The 15,180-nt window shown below is 33.3% G+C and overlaps 1 protein-coding gene across 4 annotated transcripts in view; it reads right to left on the bottom strand.

Annotated features, from left to right (window-relative positions):
- The window catches only part of LOC106060865 (protein O-mannosyl-transferase TMTC3-like), a 162,037-nt gene that overhangs the window by 72,223 nt on the left and 74,634 nt on the right, over positions 1-15,180 (bottom strand). For all 4 annotated transcript variants that reach the window (XM_056033756.1, XM_056033754.1, XM_056033753.1 and 1 more), the window contains exons 9-13: positions 13,593-13,744; positions 10,568-10,651; positions 9,373-9,510; positions 9,072-9,196; positions 8,463-8,566 (exon numbers count right to left, since the gene is read on the bottom strand). In XM_056033756.1, the coding sequence (XP_055889731.1) occupies positions 8,463-8,566; positions 9,072-9,196; positions 9,373-9,510; positions 10,568-10,651; positions 13,593-13,744 (603 nt within the window). The remainder of the gene's footprint in view (positions 1-8,462; positions 8,567-9,071; positions 9,197-9,372; positions 9,511-10,567; positions 10,652-13,592; positions 13,745-15,180) is intronic.

Below are 15,180 nucleotides of genomic sequence, written 5' to 3'. Positions count from 1 at the left end.
TTTTAAAATTTTCTGTAAACTTAGTGTAGCAAACGTACTCTCAGTGCTGTGTATTATAAAGAACTGGAATTGGAGGAAAAAGATAAAGATAAGCAGGAAAGGGATAAAGAAAGACAAGAAAAAAAGGAGCAGAGAGAGCATGAGGAAAAAATGAAGAAACTTGATTTACAAATTGCCCAGGAAAAAAATAAAACACCATCAAGCGCGACAACCGGAGTCACGGCCCAGAGACCAAGACTGCCATGACAACCGAAGATCTACCCTGTTACCTCGACATGTTCGAGATGGCAGCTAGGAGAGACAAGGTTTTAGAGGAAGACTGGGTAGCACAGTTGCAGGAGAAAATAACACCTAAACTAAGGCAATTCCTGACACAGAGAAGATAAGTGGACTGCACTGACTACGATAAAATTAAAAAAGAGCTCCTAGACTATGTGGGAATGACGGAGGAAGCCTCTCGGAAAAGATGGCATGAGACTGTCCCAATTGAAGATGGCCCAAGAGAATTTTTTGTGGCGTTACAAAAAAACTTCCGACAGTGGTGCGAGGCGGCGAAAATAGAACGGAACTTTGATCAGCTGGAGGATCTAATATTGAAAGACTCTATACTCAGTGCCCTAAACGAGGAAGTAAGAGAGGAGATCCTAGATAAAGAACCTGAGTCGTTGGAAAAGCTAGTGGATCTGTTGGAGAATAGAAAGATAATCTTCTCGAGTAAAAGCATTTTTAAGAAATCGAGAATTTATCAGGCCTACGCTGTGAGTGACAGAAGAAATTTTAATAGACAAAATTACGACTATCAAACCAGTCCCAACAGAGCAAACTACATCAGGCCAAACATTCAATACAATGAGCCCAGAAGAAATCTCATCAGACCACGTTATAGCAATTCGTACAACAGAGCCAGAGGAAGATGGAATAGGCCAAATTACATCTTTAACAATCAAGCTAAAGCAGTGATTCCCAAAGTGGTCTATATAGACCCCCAGGGGTCTACGAGGACTTCCAAGGGGTCTACGGAAGTGAAAAAATAAATTGGGGGTCTATGGCCTGTTAATGGGGGTCTACGAAGGCGGATCTCATTGAAGCATGACCATTCATGAAATTAACTCGTTCACGCATGATTTGTACCTTAGTTAATCCTTTGAATTTCAACCCTGTTAGTGGAATGATTTTTTTTTTAATTTAAACATTTTAACGTATTATTTTAAATACCTTAATTGTGTCTACAGGAAAGTAATAATTTACATGGCCGAGTCTATAAAATAAAATGTTGACCGTAAATTGTTATTAAAAATTTGGCTTCATTCTTTCTTTGTTGAACAACTATTGCATTTGTTCTTTATTTTTTTAAACAAAGTTTGAAGCTATGTCGCTATGAAACCATCGAAGCTGGAACATTGAGAAAAGTCAACATGAAATAATATAGATTAAGATTTGAAATACTTTTGAAAACTTTTAAATTCAGAATTAAGCCACAGTAGAAAAATGTTGATTAAACATCATAATAGAGAATAGGTTTGTGAGCGTCTTACAATATATTTAGTTAGGCTTATATCAAACTCTAAAAAACTGCACACTATAAGCAAAATATTGACTTTGCCAACCATTGAAGAGGTTTTACAATCTGTTTTACACAATCCTATATCTGATATCATTAAAAATTCCTCTAAGCAACAATACAGTTCAAAGGTGTAATGGTGAAATGAGTTTTGGACAATGAATGGTTATCGTGTTATTACGATTTACTTTTTTAAAAAGCTGGACTAGTTAACCTTGCCTGATAATGTAGTGGTATTATTATATTTTTGTTATGATTCAAGAAATTCAAAAAGAATTGCTTTTTGCCTGAGATTTTGATCAATTGCTCCTTCACAATGAAGTATGATAGTTTTCGAAAGGCTTATCTTTGACACTATTTTTTCTGAGTTCTTGGTTGCTAAGATCATATTTTGAAACACAGAAATTAAACGGGAATCGGATATAGTCTATTTCACAAACTTGTTTCATAAATTGAATGAGGTTAACTTGCAGCTACAATGTGATAACCTAAATTTGATGAACACGAAGGCATAATCTCAGTGTTTCATGTTAGGATTAAATTAATGAAGCTTACAATGACAATGATAAATTTTCTTACTTTCGAGAAGATAGAATGTTAACTCGAACTAAATTGAAGCCCAAGATTGACATTTTATTATGAAAGCTGCCCACCAATAGGCGTTTTTTTTGTTGTTGTTTAGTTACTTCTTGTAATGTATATTAAATTTTATTTTGCTTTAAATGTCATCAATAAATATATATCGCATAGTAATCAGTGAGAAAAGCACATCTGAAGTTAATGAATTTTCAAAAAAAATGCTGGGGGGTCTACCGAAAAACTTAAAAACATGCAAAGGGGTCTACGAGACAAAAAAGTTTGGGAACCACTGAGCTAAAGGAATCAGAAGAAACAACTATGGTAATAAGGTGTACTCGAACAACCAAGGAAGGTATAGAAATGAGACAAGAAGGAACTATTCAAGTCGTGCCGAATGTGCCGTGGTGCAACTGCCGGAAAGACAAGGGAATTGTAATCTGATTTATCATAATCCAGAAAGTGTGGCCAACTTCATTATGAATGACAAGTCTATTGGATCACTAAATATAGAAGGAAAACTTAATGGAAGAAAGGCGTCAATTCTGAGAGATAGCTGCTGTAGCGTTATCGCCGTAAGAGAGTCACTTGTCAATGAAGATGATATTTTGCCGGAGAAATGCTCATTGTGCTTAGTTGACGGGCAAGTATTCAGATACAAAACAGCAAAGGCAATGCTTGATACATCATACCTTAAAGGAGAATTTATTGTTGTACTGTTTCCTGAGCCGGTCGCTGATGTTTTAATAGGAAATATGAAAGGTCTGTTTGTGTCAGCTGTAGAGACGCAAGGGATGAAGAACGGAGAAAGGGAAGAAACTCAGGTAAAGACTCCGATCATAGGTACAATTATAGAAGGAAATCTAGAGAAAGAACAAAAAGAAGATAAAACTCTGGCACCACTATGGAGAAAATGCATCGAGAAAACAACACAGGTAACTAAAGAAGCAAGTATTACGTTTGTCAGGAAGAAAAATTTGCTTTACAAAAGAGTTACGTCCCTTACAGAACCGCAAGTAGTGAAAGATCTTTTAGTTGTTCCCAAGGGCAGACGTAAGTTGATACTTGAAAACGCACACAGCTCACAATTGGCAGGGTATATGTCTGTAAAGAAGACCAAATTACGCATTTACTCTGAATTTTATTGGCCAGGAGTTGACAAAGAGGTTAAACAGTTAGTAAGGTGCTGCGACACATGCAAAAGTTCCAGGTCGAGCTGGTAAAGCAGTGCTGGGGAAGATGGACAGACAAGGTGTACCCTTTAGGAAAATCGCTATAGACCTGGTTGGACCTCTTCCTATGACAGAAAATAAACATAGATACATCCTAACTATGATAGACACATTTTCCAGATGGCCTGAAGCTGTACCATTGAGAAATATAGAGACAACTACTGTGATAGAAGCTTTGTATTCGATCTGCACGAGGATGGGTTTTCCAGAGGCCATTCTCTCTGACAATGGTTCTCAATATGGTTCAGATTTAAACATAGAAGTCTGTAAATTCTTCAATGTGAAGATAATCAAGTCCTCGCTATACCACCCGGCCTCGAATGGGTGCGTGGAAATGCTTTTAAGAGAGGTTAATAGCGTCTGATCAGTGCCAGTAGTGTTTTTGTAGCGAAATAAATCACTCCGCCTGTCTACCAAGCAGTGGTTCTCTCAACCCTCTATGTGGATCTGAGACATGGGTAGCCTACTTTACAGAAAGCAACTAAGACTTCTTGAACGCTTTCATCAAAGATGTTTGCACACCGTCATGGACATACGTGGGAAGACTGCACTATAAACAGTGATGTTCTTGCGAATGCCGGTATAAACCTCTTATAGTCCGACTGTCAAACAAGGCTGGGCACGTATGGAGGATGCACATATGCCTAAGGCAATCTTTTTTTTTTTTAGTGAGCTGAGAGGTGATCGTAAAATAATTTCGTAGGGGTATTTCAAAATCAAAATCCCCTTTAGCTATATATGCTCTTGGAATTTGGGGATTAGCCTATAGATTGCAATTTTTTTTTTTGCTTTATAAGGGGGGGGGGGATTTCATTTCGGAAGGGGGAGGGTTGAATCCCCCCCCCCCTGGCTACGTCCATGGTATTACTGATCTACTGAATTTGATTTAGATCTATGTCAACTATAGAGAATGTTCCTTTCACAATTTTTTTTTATTTTGCCACGAAAAATAAAAGTAGAGTGTGACAATGAGTTTACCTGTTCAGCCGACATATTCATTATCAAATATAAAATACTGTGAAAACGTGTTTATCCGATTCGTTAAAAGGTTTCGTTCTTTAATAGAGATATAATTAGGCACTTTTTGTTTATTTTAGGGCCCTCCGGTTGTGGGAGGGCCTTTAAACATACACTACATTTCTTTGCAAACATGAACAAGTATTAATGAATTAATAGACCTAATTAAATATAAATATTAGCGCACCATCTTATTGTAGTCTCTATTAGCCTTGTCAACAAAGTAAAAGTCACCTACACGGCTCTCCGCAATTAAAATAATAAAGAATTAATAAAACTTGCAAAACACAATAACCAAACCTACCTCTGCAAATTTAAGTTCATTTTTTTTCTTCCAAAATTCCATAATCTATTGATCGAACTCTGTGCCTTATTAAATTACATTGTAATTGTAATTAATGAATACCTTTTTTAGTGAAACTTTCATGCTTATAGCATTCACAGATCACTATGGTCCTATCTCTATAGCTTTACAATGGGGAGGGGGCAGGGGGATCTGGAAGCTGGTTTCCATGATGCCTTTATACAAGCCTTGTCTTCGAGTCCGAATACTTAAGGAGGAGTGCCACAGCTAAACATATACATTATATACAGGTGGTTGATTTAGATTCTCTTTTCGCCGTCTATGTCTGTCTTCGGCAGTGGATTTTCTTTTGGTATCTAAAGTGTATCCCGCGACGTTTGTAAAAAAATCTCTATCTGGTTAACTATCTCGTTCTGAAGCCGACTGCAGTCAGATGCCTTCTTCTATGTTAGTTAAAACAAGTTGGTGCCTAAGATGGTCTTTAAAGCGTCTCTGTGAGACATCTCTGTTACGTCTACCACCTTTCACCTCACAAAAAAGATTGCGTTTAGCAAACGTTCGTCCCCCCATACGGTTAGTGCTTTCTCCAGCGTAACTGTCGGACCATAAGAAGTCCCTCTATACTGTCAATACCGAGTTCGCTAGAACATCTCTGTTTGTAATGCGGTCTTGCCACCATAACTCCATGATGGAGCAAAAACATCTTTGGTGAAAGCGTTCGAGAAGTCTTAGTTGCTTTCTGTATATTACCCATGTATCAGATTAATATAGAAAGGGTGAGAGAACCTTTGCTTAGCAGACACTGATTTTTGTAGGCAGGCGGAGCGATTTTTTTCCGCCAACTGGAGGCGTCCAAAAGCTCTACTGGCCCTGGCCAGACTGTATTAACTTCCCTTGAAAACGATGCATCATTCGATACCATGCTTCCTAGATATATGAAGTGGTCTACCACATTCAGGGGATGAATTCTGGAACATGACTTGTGTTTTTTTTTTCGTTGAGTGCTCCGAGTTTGTTTGTTTTTTCAAAAATTGATTTGATGAATCCTTCTTTAGAATACTAACGCAATGTTTCTAAGTCTTTTTTGCCATGTTATTTCGTTAAAAGTAAAACAAGGTTTCAAAGACAGTTTGTGAGGAAACACAAACTCAAAATCGGCCCCTGAAGTGGTCCACCCAGGAAGGGAAAAAGGCAGGTTTCAATATGTCCAAAAAGAATATCAGAATGAAATTCTATCAAAGGCAAATGACAGAGGAAATGGAGAAAGAAGGTTGACGGATCTTGTGTGGTGTCCCAGCAGACCAAGAGATATGTGTGATCCTGGCCTAACTGATGTCATATATTGATTATCTAATTGATCTCATTGTTTTGTAAAGGGTCAAGAAAAAAAATTCTTTAGTTCAGTCTCTTATGTAATGGAGGGCGCCGTGCAGTTCAAGCGATAACATACAAAAAAACTACATATTAATTTTTGTTTTAAATTATGTTGCACATATATGCATATTAAATAGATTATTGTCTCTTTAAAAAAATAAACATTTTTTTCTGTGAATGTAGTAGTAGTATGACAGAACTTATATAACTTTGCAATACATTTGTAAAAAAAAAATATTTCTTTACAAAAAATATAAATCCGTTTGCATAATTGTGTTACAAAATGGTAAATAGTTGTCTCCCTTACTAAATAACCTCCGGTGTTTGCTACTATTAATAGTGAATAGTTGCAAAAATGGTGTATTTTTATGAAAAAAACAAACTGATTGCATTGTTGATTTTAAAAATCAAATTTTTCGCTTTCGAAAAAAAAAGTAGCCGTTGAAAGGTCTTTAAAATATCTAAAATATCATGATGTCGGATTTTCACTATCTTTTCTAGTTTACGAGATCTGGATGGGACGGAAAGACCACATAAAACTAATAGCGTCTATTTCCCTTTTGGGGGCATCTAAAAAAGTCCATGTTTTACCCTAGAGATATTGCATCACTTGATGTTTCGTATTAAAGATTTAATGAATATACATATTGCAATATTAATGTCTGAACGTAAACATTTGAGGAGTTACACTGCAAGACTACTAATACTTTTAGACAAAAAATGCTATATAAACGACTGGACAAGAGCTGAAGTTTTTTAGACTGTTTTTTATTTTATAAAATACAGACTTTACTTCAAAAAAGAAGATGATTACGTCCTACGCGTCATGCATTCAGTCATGCATATTAACAAATGACCTAAATTCTGCCAAGTCACTGGTTTTCCTGGCTAGCTCAGGCAACCCATTCCATGCTCTAATAGCACTAGGGAAGGAGCATTTGTACAAATTTGTCCTAGCATATGGAACGAGGAATGTGCCTTTATCTTTGTGTCTTTCTGAGTATTTATTAAATTTTGTTTTTGTATTTGAAGATTATGGTTCAGTGTTTTATGTGTAATTGCTACTTTACCTTTGAGTTTTCTATCCTGAAGGCTTTCTAAATATAGTGATTTTACTAAAGGTGTTACTCTAGTCAAATGTGAATATTCGTTTGTTATGAATCTCACTGCTCTATTTTGTGTCTGTTCCAGTTTTTTAATGTTTTCTTTGGTTGAGGGGTCCCAAACAGAGGATGCATATTCTATTATTGGCCAAACCAAGGTTAAATAACATTTTAGTTTTATGTTCTTATTTGATTTATAGAAATTTCTTTTAATAAACCCTAATGCTTTTTTTGATTTTTTGATAGTCTCATCAATATGTGGATTCCATTAAAGTTTTTCATTTATTATAACACCTAGGTATTTTGTGTTTTTAGTCTGTGTTACTGGTTTACCATGAATAAGCTAAGTGGAATTAATTTGTTTTAGTTTTTTTTGTTATTCTTAATAACTGACATTTTTCTGGGTGGAAAGACATGCTCCAATTTGATTCCCATTTCTGTAATTCATTTAATTCTCTTTGTAAAATTTCTGTATCTTTTGTTGTTTTTATTGTTCTATTATATTATATTATGTATGGGGACTTTCTATTCTAATCGCCATGTACATCAACATTTACAACCAAAAGAACACGAAAGCAACTAATTGGATTGGGAGTCTTTACCCAATAGCTCATTTTTCATCATTGCAAAAAGGTTTCCAAAATAAGTAAATATCTTTCCTCAACAAATTTTTTAACCAAGAGAGGCTCGGTCACCTGGTACTGAAGTGATACAAAGTTGAAGTTCAGTTAATTGAAGTTTTATGCTTTCAAACTCACTGACAGAAAAGGAATGCATATATATGTAACAATGAAATAAAAATTAAAATAAAAATCCCATGTAGATTGTATAAGTAACAATATAATAAGGTACCGGTAGCTAGACTGACTGTATGCCATGATTAACTACAACCAATAATAAATAGTAAACTATAATAAACCTCCAAGGAATTTACACTGAACAATGAGTCCCAATATCTTGCCTTGCTACACTGATTCTTGATCCTTCCTCCAAACATTCTTTTGAATATTTTTTCTTTGGCCAAAGTAATCTTTTACAAAACAACCTTACAAAACAACCTTCATGGCCTCAAGTTTAGCTGGATGCCCAGAATTAGAATGTAATATTATTTTTTATCCTTTATGATCTACTGAAACAGTTTGCAGGACATTGTGCAATCAAATGTGCCACCTTAAAATAAAATGAATCATTCTTAAAAACATTACTGAAAATATAAAGACCCTGTTTTTATTTTCAGTTACAAAATATAGAAAATTTAAAGGATATTTAAAAAAAAAAAAAATATAATAATGTACCTGATCAGCTTCTCTCAATCTATTAGGATCTTTAGAAATCAAGTTTGCCAGATTGAGATATGCATTCAAATGACTTGGGGCAACCCTGGCTTGATAAGATTTTCCTTGAATACAAATTTAAATTTTAACCTATGAATTATAGTCAGTCATAAGTATGTATTTAAATCATGAATTTATTATATTTAATTGACAGAGGACAAAATGAAGCTTATAGTTGATTTTTTTTTTATTTAACAAATATAGTTTCTTAATTTAATTTCATAGTCTTTAGTAAAAGCTTGGAAATATGTAAGAAAATATTGCATAGTAACTAAAAAGTTAACAAAATTAAATTATTCTATAAATTCAATTTTTCATACCCAGTATCTAAAAAAAAAAAAGTAAAAAATGTAAAGTTCCACTTTCAGACCTTGCAATCTACAAGGCAGATGATGTAAAAAATCATCTGTTACTGTGGCCCACAGTAATGAGGGTGTCATGTGGCTAGCACAATGACCAACCACCTTTGTTTCCCAACAAATTAAAAATCCTTGTCTTTACCAGGATTAGAACCCATGACTCTCAGTCAGGAAGCCAAGTGCTTTACCAATTAAAATGTATCATTACTACCTTTAATAATTGGCGGAAACAAACTGATGGCTTTCAGATATGATAACTCTGCTGGTTGACTTTTGTTAAGTTGGACATAAGTTCTGCCAACATTTATGTGAGCACCAATATCATCAGGTTGAACACTAGTTAGAATGAATCATAGAATTATTATACCTAGTTTAAATTCAGTAGAATGTTGGAATTAGACATTTAAATAAGCATAGTCCATATGAAACTTATTTAGTTAAATTATCAAGATATACAAATTTTTATCTATATCATTGTTTTCAAGCTAGTAGAAATTTCATTATCTCCTTACCTGGCTGCTTTTTCAAAATAATGTAATGCTTCATCAAACTTTAGTAATTTTTCTAAGGCATGACCAACATTATTAAATAGTTTGGCATTTTCCTGATTCACTTTTAGGCCTGAACGGAATATTGTATATTCTGATTCCCTAAAATTATAATATAAAAAATGTAAGAGAAGCCTTTAAGAATGAACTACAATGTCCTAATGAATAACTATCATAAATTTATATGTGTCTCTGAACATAAAATGTGTGAATAGATGCTACTAATGAATCATGAATACTGATGAGGGTTTTTAGAATTTGAATTTTGATGCTCTGAAACTTGGTTACTCACAGATATAAGAAAAAAAATTTATGCTATTTTGGAAATGTTTTTTAATTATTTTTTTTTAAATTGTTGTACTAGAAGTATTACAGTATTTCATTAAATATGATGTTAACAAAATGGCTTTTTATTAATTAGTTTAAGTAAACCCTACTAATTCTTAAGCAATATTATGTTGTTCTTTTTTGTAAAATTATACACCAATATCTAGCAAAATAATTAAATTTTAGATAACATCTATCAAAATATTTGAATTTAGAAAAAAAAAAATTCCTCTTATATTGGTATACCTTTTTAGCAAATAAGTCACTTTTTCAACAAACTAAGAGCACACCAGGAAATATGTATTTGTAGCATATTATTATAATTGTCCAATTGTGTCATTTGAGTTATAATTTTTTTTTATTTAACTGAAAAAAAAAGCACTTCTTAAATATTGTATGTGGTAAAATTAAAGGTTCAAAAATATGAATGTTCCTAACAGAGAGTAGGGCTACCTAAGTAAAGCTGCATTGTGTTACTATTTTATGTGCTTTAGAAATCTTTGTGCATTATAATATATTGCAATACAGAAGAAAAAAGGTGTGCATCTTTTAATAAAGAGGTCATAGATTTTAAAAATCATTTTCCAGAACCAGAAGGGGCTACCTGAATGAATAAACTTTATATTAATCCATATAAAAATATTAAAATCTGTAAACTTAAAATGATGAAAGCAATTAATGTACTATAATTAAAAAGCATTTTAGTTATATTAATTATAACTAATTAACAAAAACTTAAAATAATAATTAACAAAACTTATTTGTTTAATTTAATTATAAATATAAATAATATTAATTTTAAAGGCTGGCAACAGTGTAAAGATTTTACTACCAGTCAAAGTTACGTAGATACGTTTTGACTCCATAAGCCACAATCAAAAAAGCTAGGGCGACATTAATAAAACAATTTCTTGAGCTAGAAGTAAAAAAAAAAAAGATAATTATTAGAAAATTTAATTATAATTAATTAACGTTAACACTTTTTATTCACATTTGTATCTCAAAAGTTTTTCAAATGTGTTATTATTACCAACACCATTGCAAGGACTGGTGTTACACCCTTCCCCAGCCATATATTCTCCTCCTCCAAATTAAGACAACATAACATAACAGCTAATTCCAAACATTGATACAAAGCTGTAGAATAGAATGACTAAAAGATCAGTAGATATTAAAACCTTGTCTGAAAGTACTCTTGTGTATTATTAACATCATCTAGTACATCTGCCAGATAAAGTCACAGACTATTGGAAAATTATTTTTGATTTGCTTCTGATTTACAGAACAATAGCAAACAGCTGTAACCACATAGATTAGTGTTTCTGGCTAAATTGTGGGTCTAGAAGATCAGTGTGCTGAGCCCTTGCGCAAAATGCTTTTCTGCATTCTGAGCCTCAGAAATAAATTCTTCTGGTGTCTACAGCTCTTAGTAAAAAAAAATCATAAGTCTAATGAAGTTTAATTAAGAAGTGTTAGAGAAATGTAAGCACATTATACATTAGTAATGAGCTTTATCCACATAAAGTCGTCATCATGTTCAGCAAGATATCTTGTAAGGAGCCTATGGTTATATTCAAATGAACATTCTGACCAGAACTTATTAAAGATACCTCTCTTGAAAATAACGTAAAAAGGATTTTAAAAAATGTTTTTAAAAGCCAGATTCTGACAAGTGTTCATTTCTATTGCCAATAAGAGTGAGATGACATAAATGAGAATCTCTTTACCAAACAGGTCTCAGTAGCCACCACTGTCAACCAATGGTATCAGGTACTTCTCTCTCAATAGTATTGGATGCTGCATCAATAACATGCTTGTTTCAGATGTTATATGTCTCACATGTAGAAAAAAATTTCCCAAAAAAGCAACCTAGCTGCTTCCCTATTAAAGAATAACTTGTAGCTCAAATAACCTTAAAATCACTGTCCATTTTAGGCTGCATAGCAGAAAAGCATCTTTATCACTTATGAAAATTGTTGTACCTGTGCTTCATATGTGCCCTGATTTTCTCACAGAGAATAAATTATTGTAGACAATTAAAGATAAGAATTAATTAACAGAGACTTCGCTTTGATATAAGCAGACATTGAAAACTATCCTTTCATTACGTCACATCCATTCAAGAACTTTTCACAAAAAACATTCACGTACTATAAACATATTAGCACATCCTTCATTTTGAATTTAAGATTGATATCTACTTGGAACTTAAACAGCTCGACCACTTCTGGTTATCTTGACTGGTACAACAAGTTCTATAGACGTTGGTCTACAACTATTTGTTTCGTTAGTTCTAACAGTTGTCTGTTCGGTGTCTTCATCTGTATCATAGTATCCAGAAATGTCTTCTTCGAAACTCTTAGGTAGGTTTTTCCATCATTTGTCCTTATGATGTAGGATCTGGGTGACGAATGCTTTTACGACAACTGCTTTCTGCCTTGTTTGTCCTATACTCTCACTTTTGGACAGTATTCGTTAGGTTATCTTGCATGAGCATCGTATTTCATTTTGATTCTCATCTGTCGTTATTTAAGTAATGTCGCTGCATTCTGAGGTACCGATGGTTTCAATAGTTTAGGATCAGTTAGAATAATGTCCCTGAGTCTTCTACTCATCAGCTGTTGTGATGGTGAATAAGGAAGTCGGCTTATCTAAGTATTTCTATACTCAAGCACAGCGAGATATGGATCTTAACCACTTGTGTATGCTTTTGTGAGCTTTTGACTGGCTTTCTATCTTCTGTCTTCTTTTATTTATTAGCAGCATCTACATGTAGTCCTTTCATATATATCACTTATATATGCTACGTAGACGCCTCTAAGAAGTCTCACTCGATCCGATTGTATGCTGTATACTAATCGATCTCTGATAAGTTCATCTCTAAGGTTGTCGAACTTAATTCTTTCGTCAAATTCTTCAACCCAGTATTATACTGTTCATACATTTCACATTCTTTCTGATTTCTTGTGAAAAATTTAATCCTGTCATACACAGTGTTAGACCAAAGCAAAAAATGATTTTGAAATCTTTCAATTATTTTATCTACTGTCTCACCTTCACATACTTGAAAAGTATTTCAATGTCTGCTTATATCAACACAAAGTCTTTTGTTTAATTGTGTACAATAATTTATTGTCAGTGAGAACAAAACAAACCCAGTGAATAATGATAGTGTTGTGAAGTGCAGAGTAACAAAAATATGCTTTTATGTTTATGTAACAAACAGGTCTCAAAACTATAGGCCTATAGAATGAGCGTGAGAACCAATATTAGACATGGGTTTTTGAGAAACATTTTCTTTACTTTCTTGATGTGTCAATTGATCAATTATGCTACTTTACAGTAAGCTTATCATTTATCTGATATGTTCCAAGTCAGAAGTAAAATTTTAATATTCAAATATAATTTTATTTTTAGTCATAATTGCATAAATGCATTCTTAATGCTAAAATATATTTACATCTATTGCTGAGGTTTATTTCAACTGATTGGCAAGGACTGGCAAGGACAAATACATATAATACAAAACTTTATTTCATAAACATTACAGTGTTGCATTATAGAGGGCTGCCTGGTCGTACGGTTTGCGCGCTGGACTGTCGTCTGGACATATCGATGGTTCCGGGTTCAAAATCTGCCCGCTCCCATCCCCGTCGTCCTGTGGGAGGTTTGGACTATGAAGTAAATCATCTTTAACTATGAAGGAACATTTTACAAAACAAACAAATCATAGATCAGGGAGAAAAAAAAACTTAATTTTCATACATTTCATATATGATCAGTGCACCAGTGCCATCATAATACAAACCTAATTATTCTTATTTGACTAGTGCAGCAAGTGATACTGGCTTACAAACCTAAACTTTTCTTTCAAGACTTGTGCACCAAATGCTACCAACATACAAAAGCCAAAGCTTGGGGTGTATAAGATTCTTTCAGCAACAACAAAACCAACAGGGAAGAACAAATTTGAAGCAGGAATAAATGGAAGAACAATTAATGCCAAACTCTGCAGAAAAAAAAACAACAACAAATAGTTATTAAAACACACACACACACACATACATACTAGGGGTGCACCAGATAGTAGTTTCGGCTCAAGCTAAATATCCCACCATTTTTCTTTATCGACACATATTCGGCTCCGGCCGAATATCACTACATCATGGTTGGTCAGGCAGTAAAAAGTAACCATAGTACATACATTTCTATTAATACCCGGTATGTATAAAAAGGATGTGGTTCCTTTGATGTCTGTTATGGAATATATTAACGTTTTTATTTTTTTTTTATATGTTTCAGATAGCCTATATAAATATGCACCAAACATGTTTTATTACAAATACAAAAAGAAAGGAAATTTACATTATAAATGAGCATTACACACATAGCAGCAATCGGTGGCACATTTAAAAAAAACTTTAAGTGGATTAGTCAACATGTTATATTCTTGAACTACATCGCACTGACCAGATTTCTGTCTAGCGGTTCCTGTTAATTTCATTCCATAGTCATTTCATCTCTGATCCAAGAAATAATAGTTATATAATATCAAGAATATTTCATTTATTTTAATTTGCATGAAAAAAAGTGTGACACATTAAATAAAAATAGAACTTAATGTCATTAAAAATAAAAATATTTAAATATCTATAGATAAAGACCTCATTAAAAATTGTTTTTGCATGTCTAAATCAATAATAAAGATAGTACGTAGGTTTACAAGATGATTCGTTGATTCGTATTGCTATACAACGTTTGTAATTTATTTCCCAGTGTTGTATATTTCTTCCTTGGACGTTCTTCATTGCCAGAATTTGTAACTTAAATGTTATAACGGGGATTAAAACAAAAAGTATATAGGCGATAATAATCAGGTCCGGAGGTTTACGTCAGAGTTTTTTAGAATAAAATTGGCCCGCCCAAATTCAAGAAAGAACTAATATATGATGGCTTTCACGAGATAAGTTGTCAGCAGTATGATCATAAGTATTCTAATCATTCTCATCTTTCAAAAAATTTCCACTATTTCCACCACACCATGGCCTTTGATCATTACAACATGCAATATGCGCATGATAATATTTAGATCTCATCTCAAATAGAAACAATAGAAATAAATACAAACCCCACATTATAATATATCTATTTATTTAGATATATTCTTTCATTTTTAAACAAATATGAAGAGAGGATGGTGAAAACTATTAACACTATAATAACATGCCAAAAATATCAAAAAGCATTTTCTGAATAAATATATTGTTACGTATTTCTGAATCTTCTGGCTAGATGTATTAGTTGGCACACAAATAAAAACACTGTAAAGAACTTGACGACTAAACTTTCAGTTTCATATAACTTTAATGACAATTAACTCTAACAATTCGTTACTGTAACATGTAGCGTAGAAGACTGTACAATATCTGTCAGTTTACAGTTAGC

Source organism: Biomphalaria glabrata, chromosome 6 (genome assembly GCF_947242115.1).
Source record: "Biomphalaria glabrata chromosome 6, xgBioGlab47.1, whole genome shotgun sequence".
NCBI classification, from domain to species: domain Eukaryota; kingdom Metazoa; phylum Mollusca; class Gastropoda; family Planorbidae; genus Biomphalaria; species Biomphalaria glabrata.
This window is presented reverse-complemented; position numbering and strand designations above follow the sequence as displayed.